Here is a 10,851-nt window from a genome sequence, read left to right as displayed (position 1 = left end):
CCACCATGCCCAGCTAATTTTTTGTAGTTTTAGTAGAGACGGGGTTTCACCATGTTGACCAGGATGGTCTCGATCTCTTGACCTTGTGATCCACCCGCCTCGGCCTCCCACACTGTATATTTTTAAAATATCTGAAAATGTCATAATTTCTTTTAATTTGTCATTACAATTATTTTAAGTTCACAGGGTAACGTACTCTCTTTTGCATGAAGCCATTCTCCTCAGATAATTATTTATGAATGAATATTACATGTTGATAGAGTGAGAAAGCATTCACTTTTTTATATGTATATCCCCCCCTGCCCCACTTTTTTTTTCTTTGCTTTGAGACAGTGTCTCGCTCTGTTGCCCAGGCTGGAGTGCAGTGGCACAATCTCAGCTCACTGCAGCCTCTGCCTTCTGGGTTCAAGTGATTCTCCTTCCTCAGCCTCGTGAATAGCTGGGATTACAGGCATGTGTTCCCATGCCTGGCTAATTTTTATATTTTTAGTAGAGATGGAGTTTCACCATGTTGGCCAGACTGGTCTGAAACTCTTGACATCAAGTGATTCACCCACCTCAGCCTCCCGAAGTGCTGAGATTACTGAATCACCCTGCCTGGCCATATATTCCCTTTTTTATATTGTCTAGGCTGGACAATAAGTAGTGCAGACTGGAGAACTTATATACCTAAATAAGTAAATAGGAAGTAAAGTTTTATTATAGAATTCTGCATAATTCTTTGAATTTTTACATAATTATGTCAAAATACACATTGTGATTTAACAATGAAAATTATTTTTCAATGAATTACTAGGTTTTAGCTCAATTAGGTCCTTTTTCATTTTATTGAATTTAAAGAATTACAAATTATACGACTTACAAAAGTATTTGTTTCCCAGGCCTTGGTATCATTTAGTTTTTCAACACCCATGCTAATAATTCAGATTGCTTTGTTTGGCTCCTAGGAAGTTTTCATATCCCAGAACAAGGCACCCATGGATTCAGGATGGGTGAGAAATACTCCTTTTTTTTGTGAAGTGGGCAAAGTACAATTATCAGAGGCAAGGTAGAAGAGAGAGTCCGTGCCTTCATTATAAGAACAGAGAAGCTTTGGGAAAGGGCAGTTATGGAAATTGATTCCCTAAGTCTGCCCGAGTCTCTGTACTTTTTAAAAATCTTCATGTACCCCAGAGATAGGCACACTTCAGTTTGAACTAGTGATACAGTTCATTATGTAGATGAAGGTGCCCATGACTTGCTTAGTTTAATGGATCATTTTTTTTTTTCATAATCTCCTAGATGTTAAGGTTTATTCAGTGATGAAATTTTTCTGAAAGCTATCACTAGGAACAAAAAGAATGTCAAAGTTTTTTTGTGTTTAATGGATGTTTTTGGTCTATTAGAACATTAGAAACTTTTTAAATGATTTGTCAGCCGGGCTTAATGGCTCATGCCTGTAATCCTAGCACTTTGGGAGGCTGAGGTGGGTAGATCATGAGGTCAGTAGTTTGAGACAAGCCTGGCTAATGTGGTAAAACCCTGTCTCTACTAAAAATAGAAAAATTAGCCGGGCATGGTGTCAGGCACCTGTAGTCCCACGTACTTGGGAGGCTGAGGCAGGAGAATCGCTTGAACCCGGGAGGCGGAGGTTGCAGTGCGCTGAGATCATGTCACTGCACTCCAGTCTGGGCGACAGAGTGAGAATCTGTCTCAAAAAAAAAAAAAGATTTGTCATAGTATTTAAACTTCCTTGTATTTTAACAGTGTTCATTTTTTAACAGGTGGCCAATATGTTCTACATTGTAGTGATTATGGCTCTTGTATTACTTAGTTTTGGTGTTCCCAGAAAGGCAATACTTTATCCTCGTGAAGCACCGTCTTGGACACTTGCTAAAGATATAGTTTTTAATCCATACTGGATGATTTTTGGTGAAGTTTATGCATATGAAATTGATGGTAAGAATTTTTTATTTACAAGTTTATCTTTTGGTTATTTTATGTCTTAAAACCAGTATTGAATTGTAGTAATATTGCGTATTTTCAGAAGTCAAACCATTAACAACCTAAGCCCTACACAAGTCAAACCATTAACAACCTAAGCCCTACACAAAGGCATTAGTGAACTCCAGAAGAAACATACAAATTAATTGGAAGAAAAAGTATTTTAGGATTTTTTTAGTAACAAGTAATAGAAATATAGTCTAATAAATGTCCTACACAAGGATATTTAATAACTCACATAACAATATTGAGCTAGGTCCACTGATCTTTAGGGTGTTGGTTAATTCATAGCTAAGGACGCCTGCTCTTTTTCATCCCGCTGCCAGCTGTGTAGGTTTCCCTTATGATCATAAGACCATCACTAGCAACAGGAGGAAAGAGACACTGTTTATCCATGGTTCTCTTTAGAAGAAAATGTCCCTTTCACAGAAATTCCCTTTTGAACCTGTCCTTTTATTTCATTAGCTTGAGTTGGCTTCAGCCTGCCTCTGTCTAAAATGGTTACAGGCAAGGAGGATGCGATTACCATGTTTAGCCTAGATTATTCAGGGTGGATTCGATATTGAGAAGTCAAGCACAATGTTAATGACAAAAATAATGATCCTGTGTGAATACTGAAAGCTTACAGCATGTTGAGTTTTACAGAGGATGACAGATACTTAAGGTTTTTATTGCAACTTGTTAGTATATTCTCTGGATAATCAATGACACAACTCCCACTGATTTAACCCTATTTTTTTTAATGACAACCTTTAATCCATCTTGAACTACAACCCTATTTTGAAAGTGAATATTAAGTGTGTAGTTCAATTTTGTTACTATTCACATTTTGACTCTTGTATTGTCTTAGTTAATGAGACTAGATAACCTGTGATCGTAAGTGATGCTATCAGCTTTCAGGGGTATTCTGCTGACTTCCACATTGGAGTTACAGAATCTTTTGTTAATTCTCTTTCACTCTTTTTCTTTCTTCTCTTTCATCCCTCCCTCCCCCAGTATCTGTGTTACTCCTTTCTTTGTATTTATAGGTGATTAGGTCAAGGGCTGGCCATGTAGTGAGAGGATTATGGTTAGGTCCAAGGGTGGCCACATAGAAAATTGTGGCCATTATTTGTTCTTGGACAGTAGTTAAACTAATGATGTTTTACCAGCCTGGTTGAATTTTGTGCTTGATGGCTTCTGTTTGGTGTTATTTCCAGGTTTTTATTGTCCGCTACTTTTTTTTTTTTTTTTTAAGACAATTTCACCCTGTCACCCAGGCTGGAGTGCAGTGGTGCAATCTCAGCTCACTGCAACCTCTGCATCCCAGGTTCAAGTGATTCTTGTGTCTCAGCCCCTGGGGTAGCTGAGATTACAGGTGCACGCCACCATGCCTGGGTTTTTTTGTTTTTTTAAAGTAGAGACGAAGTTTCACCATGTTGGCCAGGCTGGTGTTGAACTCCTCACCTCAAGTGATCCGCCTGCTTTGGCCTCCCAAAGTTCTGGGATTACAGGCGTGAGCCACCATGCCCGGCCGTCTGCTATTTTTCTAATGATGTGGCTTTAACTATGTAGTTGTTATAAAGCATTGGATGTAGTATTTTAGTTTCCTGCATTCTCTTTCTTGGGTATTTGCTTCCACAAACTAATCTGAATAGAATAGATTCATAAAATTATTTAAGAGTGAAAGGACCTTACCATTAATTTGCCTGTAAAGCCATTTAAAGGAATGATAGATCCATTATGAATGTCATTGATGCGTATACTTTTAAAAAATTACCAAATACTAAATGCTAAGTATACTATAAATATTTAGGTAGAACTTACCACTAATTCATCATTATTTAATTCTAATTCTTGCCCTACCTAAGTTAATTTACTATATTCCTTGTAATGCTGTGGGGGGTATTAAAGCTTTTCATTTCCTTGTTTGTAATTAGCTATGTTCTGGCTTCAGAAATTTTTCAGATGCGGTGATGAAAAATAAGTAATTTAAATCTAATCCCTGTATATTTGAGAGGCACTTTAGCTATTTCTTCAGCCTCGTTTTTGTGACATAATAAGATATACTCAATACTCTTTATGTTTGTAAGAGTATGAGTCAACCATACTCTTAAAGTTCAGTCACGCCTGTAATCCAGCACTTTGGGAGGCTGAAGTGGGTAGATCATGAGGTCCGAAGTTCAAGACCAGCCTGGCCAACATGGTGAAACCCCATCTCTACTAAAAATACAGAAAATTAGCTGGGTGTGGTGGCGGGCACCTATGATCCCAGCTACTCAGGAAGCTGAGGCAGAAGAATTGCTTGAACCCAGGAGGCAGAGGTTGCAGTAAGCCGCCACTGCACTCCAGCCTGGGTGACAGAGCAAGACTCTGTCTCGCGAGGGGGGATAAGTTTAGACATTTTTCTTACAGAAATGTTGTAATATGGTTGATTCAGGAATTTTACCCTCCTTAATGCGCCTCAGGCTAAACTCTGCCTTGAAGGGTAAATATAACACCTAAATATACTTCCTTTTCTGGAATAAAGTTGTAAAACAGGCAGCACCACATTTCTCACAAAATGTTTTTGTGTTTGAATACTCTTAAGCTAGGATTCCTGTGACTCTCTGTGCAGAGGCTTTTATTGGAATCTGTGAAATAGATTTGTACATGATCAAAACTTAAGTAAATAACCTTAAACAATGATGAATAGCAGTTACTGGTGAATTACTATATTAATTTTTTTTCTTTTTTCCTTTCTAAAGTGTGTGCAAATGATTCTTCTATCCCTCATATCTGTGGTCCTGGGACATGGTTGACCCCATTTCTTCAAGCAGTCTACCTCTTTGTACAGTATATCATTATGGTTAATCTTCTTATTGCATTTTTCAAGTAAGAATTTTGTTCAATTGCTTATTATAGTAAGATGATTTAATATGCAATTCTACGTATTTTGAAGGAAATTTGCAGAACTTAAAATCTAAAAATTTTATTAAGGCTTAAACTACTAAAATTGTATTTGAAAAATTTAAAATAAGACACGTTTTTTGTAATCAAATGAGTTCTAAATTTTAAATTTGGTTATCTTTCAACATGAAGTTTTCTTTATAAATTTAATCGTTATCTGGGATTTTTCCTTGGTTGCTAACAGATACACGTTCAATACAGAAAACAGGCAAATAGAAAATTTTTCAATAAATCCACTGTTAATATTTTGGTGTACATCTTTCTATCATTTTTTTTTGTGAATATGTGTAAGCCATTTTTCTTTCCGAAAATAGTATTTTTATTTAATTAATTAATTTATTTTTTAGACAGAGTCTCCCTCTGTTGCCCAGGCTGGAGTAGCGCAGTCTTGGCTCACTGCAGTCTTTACTTCCTGGGTTCAAGCGATTATAGTGCCTCTTGAGTAGCTGGGATTACTGGTGTGCGCCACCATGCCCAGCTGATTTTTTTTGTATTTTTAGTAGAGGTGATGTTTTACCATGTTGGCCAGTCTGGTCACGAACTCCTGGCCTCAAGTCATCCATCCACCTCAACCTCCCAAAGTGCTGGGATTACAGGAATGAGCCACTGTGCCTAGCCTGTTTTTCTGTTTTATGTACTGTTTATAAGTAAGCAAAGTATCATGAAGATTATTTCAGATCAACAAATATTCATCTTCAGTCTATTTTTAATGGCTACCCGATATTCCATGTTATAGACCATCATTTTAATCCAGTATGTTATGGTCAGTTAAATTGTAATTCTTGCTCCTAAACACCACACTGTAGTTAAATCTTTGAGCAATGTTTATTTTCCTAGAATATTTTTCTAAAAGCAGGACTGTTCAATATATGTACTTTTAGGGCTTTTTGCTTATAAGTCTAAATAGGCCTGTGTCCTCAACTCTCTGCCCACACTAAGTATTATTTTTTTAATGTGCAAAGTTTGATAGTAAGTAAAGTAACTTTATATTTATTTTTTGAGGCAGCCTGTTGTACAGGCTGGAGTGCAGTGACACTATCGCAGCTCACTGTAGCCTCTTCATCTGGGCTCAAGCAGTCCCTGCCTCAGCCTCCGATGTAGCTGGAACTACAGGTATACACCATCATGCCTGGCTAACTTTTTTGTTTCTAAATAGTCAGTCTTACTATGGTGCCCAGGCTTATCTTGAACTCCAGGCCTCAAGCCGTCCTCCTGCCTCTCGGCCTTCCAAAGTGCTGGGATTATAGACATGAACCATCATGCCCAGCCAGGATTTTGGTTTTTAAAATTTGCACTTACTTGATTACTACTAAGATTGAGTATTTTCTTATGTCTTACCCATTTACATACAGTATTTGAATTTTTTTTTCTTTTTTTTCCCCTTTGGTTCGTGTTCTCTGATGAAGTTGCAATATATTTGAAATTTTTTTAATCATTTTTTTTCTGCTGATACTTTTGGGAAGTTGTGATTAAGCTTCTCAGCAGTGTCAGCTTTTGCATTATACTTATTGCCTGTATCTTTTCCAGTTTCTCATTTGCTGTTAGTTTTGTTTATGGAAGGATTTTTTTTTTTGAATTATTATTTAGTACAGAATTACAATAAAATCATCAGTACTTAAAACTTTAAGAGATGATTAGCAAAGTTTATTTTTATTCATTATTTCTCTAGCAATGTGTATTTACAAGTGAAGGCAATTTCCAATATTGTATGGAAGTACCAGCGTTATCATTTTATTATGGCTTATCATGAGAAACCAGTTCTGCCTCCTCCACTTATCATTCTTAGCCATATAGTTTCTCTGTTTTGCTGCATATGTAAGAGAAGAAAGAAAGATAAGACTTCGGATGGACCAAGTAAGTAAACTAATATTAAGACAAATGTTTTCATTTTATCACTTCTCAGTTTTACACTGAAGGCTATATATTGATTTTATTCAAAAATGACTTAGTGAGTTAATGTTATGGTAAAGGTTTTTGTTAAATTTGCCTAAACATAAAGGAATTTTTTTTCCTATAAAATGGAACATAGGAAACAACATAAAGGAATTTTTAAGTGCAATATGATATCTATAAAAATGGATTTAGCATTAAACTTCATTTTGAGAATGGCATCTCTGTTTTTGTTAAAATGGGAATTTAAACCTAACTTCTTTGCTGTTCTACAAACTATTTTTATAGCTCTATAAAAAAACAATTTTAGTATATTCTGTATACGACATGAAACTAATCATATCGTGTCAAATTATGCTTAAGATTTTATAGGGACTTTGTGTTCTATCAGATTAGTTCTTAAATTTCTCTGAGTGGATATGTGAGGGAGAGGTATGAGAGAGATAGGGGAGGGATGTTGTGTAGTAAAAGGAAATCAGAAGAGGAAGAGAAAGTACCTGATCGTATTCTGTTGACATCATAGAGGTAAAGCAAAAACGGATAGTAGTCTAGTGCTTTAGAATCATAGTAGTAAAAGTTTAAAAAGCGCAGATGATGGATGTAGTCTTAGAAACCCTGAATAATTCACAAGAATTACAAGCTAAAGTTGATACCTTGACAGCTCTTCATTGATTTTCACCTCCATTTCCTCCCGTAGAACTTTTCTTAACAGAAGAAGATCAAAAGAAACTTCATGATTTTGAAGAGCAGTGTGTTGAGATGTATTTCAATGAAAAAGATGACAAATTTCATTCTGGGAGTGAAGAGAGAATTCGTGTCACGTTTGAAAGGTTCAGAGCCCTTTGGTTAAAATTGATTATATGTCAAAATGGGATCTATTAGTAATATATCTTATACCTAGTCATTGTTAAATTTATTTTATCAAACAATAAGTTTAGTGACAGTTTTACATTGTATGTTGGAAAGATAGTTCTATTAATCCATACAAGTCAATCTCTTTATTTTTTTACCCTAGTTACAGAGAATAGAAGAGTTAGTGTTCTTTATTGTTTGGAGGGAGAAAACTAAAACTATCCTCACTATTTTACAGCATTTCTTTTTTCTGTTGGCTTCACTACATTTGGAAGCATATGGTGTTTGGTGTAATTACAGTAACAGTAATGGTAGTTCTATGTATATGTAGCTGTATATACTTTTTTGTATGTTACTTTGATGTGGGATAATTGGAGTAAATAGTCTGTGGAACAAAAATGGTTTTTGAAATCTTGCATTTTAGTATAAGATTAGCACTGGATCCTTCTTAAACATAAGGTAAGCCTTGTATAATTAAATAACTGTACCTTATTTATATCTTGTTTAAATGCATGTAAAACTGTTCTCTTTTTATCATTATTATTGAGGCTACAAAATAAGTTTCTACATTATTTTTTCACATTTGTAAAAAAAGCTCATTTTTCTCCCACAGAGTGGAACAGATGTGCATTCAGATTAAAGAAGTTGGAGATCGTGTCAACTACATAAAAAGATCATTACAATCATTAGATTCTCAAATTGGCCATTTGCAAGATCTTTCAGCCCTGACGGTAGATACATTAAAAACACTCACTGCTCAGAAAGCATCAGAGGCTAGCAAAGTTCATAATGAAATCACACGAGAATTGAGCATTTCCAAACACTTGGCTCAAAACCTTATTGGCGATGGTCCTATAAGACCTTCTGTATGGAAAAAGCACAGTGTTGTAAATACGCTTAGCTCCTCTCTTCCTCAAAGTGATCTTGAAAGTAATAATCCTTTTCTTTCTAATATTTTAATGAAAGATGACAAAGATCCCCAATGTAATATATTTGGTCAAGAGTTACCTGCAGTAGCCCAGAGAAAAGAATTTAATTGTCCAGAGGCTGGTTCCTCTTCTGGTGCCTTATTCCCAAGTGCTGTTTCCCCTCCAGAACTGCGACAGAGACTACATGGAGTAGAACTCTTGAAAATATTTAATAAAAATCAAAAATTAGGCAGTTCATCTAATAGTATACCACATCTATCATCCCCACCAACCAAATTTTTTGTTAGTACACCATCTCAGCCAAGTTGTAAAAGCCACTTGGAAACTGTAACCAAAGATCAAGAAACTGTTTGCTCTAAAGTTACAGAAGGAGATAATATAGAATTTGGAGCATTTGTAGGTAAGTTTGGCAAATTCATATTTGTATATCAATATTTATTTTTCACCTAAGAAAAATTATCACCTTAAAAATAATTAATAACATGTACTGCATTACAAGTCATTATCTTTTCATAGAGTATAATTATAAAATTTTTTAAAAGAATCAAACAGCTGTGATTCCAGTACTTTGGGAGGCTAAGCTGGGAGGATTGCTTGAGCCCAGGAGTTCAGGACCAGCCTGAGCAACATAGCAAAACTAAAAAAACTAAAAAAAAATTTTTTTGAAGTAGCCAGGCATAGTGGCATGTGCCTGAAGTCCCAGCTACTCAGGCAGGCGAACTGCTTGCACCCAGGAGTTCAAAGCTGCAGTGAGCTGTGATCACACCACTACACTACAGCTTGTGTGATGGAATGAGACCCTGTTTCTAGAAATGAAAAAAAAAAAAAAGAAATAAGGGAAATAGATGGAATCAGGCTGTAAGAGTTATGTTTACACATACCTCTTTGATGGAATTTTAGGTTCTGTCTTTTGAATTTAAATATCTTCAGTTGGATTTCATAACTCCTCTTGAAAGGACTTGAGTGATTCATAAGTGTTAAGTATGTGGAGAACCTCCTAGGGGAGGTTAGAAGCAGCTGGAAAAGAGCAGTGTACTGTAAATAGATGGCTATTATTTATTTATTTATTTATTTTAAGATGGGGTTTCACCATGATGGCCAGGCTGGTCTTGAACTCCTAACCTCAGGTGATCCACCCACCTCGGCCTCCCAAATGCTAGGATTATAGGCGTGAGCCACCAAAATCGGTGGCTGTTGTAATTTTTTATCCAAAGCAAAACACTTTGAAAGTGAAGGGGTAACACTGTTAATAATTATATCAGAACAACAATGGAAATCTAGGAATCTACTGGGAAAGTTAGTAGTTATGGTCTACTTATTTATATATTCACAGAGGAGAACATTTCAAAAAGGAATGATTTATTCTTATACAATGATAGCTTAAATAAGATAAGAACACAAAAAAAATATTTATTTTGGCAGTAACACAGTAACCTTGGTGAAAACTTCCATGCATAGAGATTGTTCAGACAATATGTTAATAAGCCCATGGAAAATCACATTAAGTGCCAGTCTAGGCACTGAACATGTTGATATTTACTGCTAGGCTATATGGGATTCACTCTAGATACATAGATACATAACTTTTCCTACATTAAATCTTTTCCAATTTATTTTTTAAAATGCATTTTAGCCTTTTTATTAATGTATTGCCAGTGGGGTATATGTATATATTATATGTATTTTCTCTATTTACAGATTATATAGGAAAAGTTATGTATTTATATATCTAGAATGAATTCCATATAGCCTAGCAGTAAATACCAGCATGTTCCATGCCTAAAATAACTTGCTAGGCTGCCCTTAATGTGGCAATTTTTACATGGGCTTATTAACATATTATCTTAACAATCTCTATGCATGAAACAGTTTTTACTAAAGTCATCGAAGTGTTATTGCCAAAATAAATATTTTTTTCTGTTCTTAAGTTACAGGTATAAGAATAAATCATTGCTTTCTGAGTGATTATATATGTAATGCTTTTCTGTATTTTTTTATTAATAGAAAAAATGCTCGTTCCCCTTTTTTCTTTTAAATTTCAAGCTATTTATTCATATCACATGTTGGTTTCTTTTATAAGGAGTTTGGCTTTTATCATTACTGTAAACTTAACTATAGTCTTGGCTGGGTGTGGTGGTGGCTCACACCTGTAATCCCAGCACTTTGGGAGCCAAAATAGGAGATTTAGGAGTTCGAGACCAGCCTTACCAATATGCTGAAACCCCATCTCTACTAAAAATACTAAAATTAGCTGGGTGTGGTGATGCAT

The 10,851-nt window shown here is 35.4% G+C and overlaps 1 protein-coding gene across 4 annotated transcripts in view; it reads left to right on the top strand.

Moving 5' to 3' along the window:
* TRPM7 (transient receptor potential cation channel subfamily M member 7) overlaps positions 1 to 10,851 on the top strand; it is a 122,080-nt gene that overhangs the window by 83,061 nt on the left and 28,168 nt on the right. For all 4 annotated transcript variants that reach the window (XR_005198217.1, XM_017517885.1, XM_017517886.2 and 1 more), the window contains exons 22-26: positions 1,764 to 1,938; positions 4,710 to 4,836; positions 6,581 to 6,765; positions 7,499 to 7,631; positions 8,267 to 8,982. Coding sequence is in view for 3 of the 4 variants with exons in the window: in XM_017517885.1 (XP_017373374.1) it covers positions 1,764 to 1,938; positions 4,710 to 4,836; positions 6,581 to 6,765; positions 7,499 to 7,631; positions 8,267 to 8,982 (1,336 nt within the window). In the remaining variant the exon portion in view is untranslated. The remainder of the gene's footprint in view (positions 1 to 1,763; positions 1,939 to 4,709; positions 4,837 to 6,580; positions 6,766 to 7,498; positions 7,632 to 8,266; positions 8,983 to 10,851) is intronic.

Source organism: Cebus imitator, unplaced genomic scaffold (assembly GCF_001604975.1).
Source record: "Cebus imitator isolate Cc_AM_T3 unplaced genomic scaffold, Cebus_imitator-1.0 Scaffold651, whole genome shotgun sequence".
Classification (NCBI taxonomy): domain Eukaryota; kingdom Metazoa; phylum Chordata; class Mammalia; order Primates; family Cebidae; genus Cebus; species Cebus imitator.
This window is presented reverse-complemented; position numbering and strand designations above follow the sequence as displayed.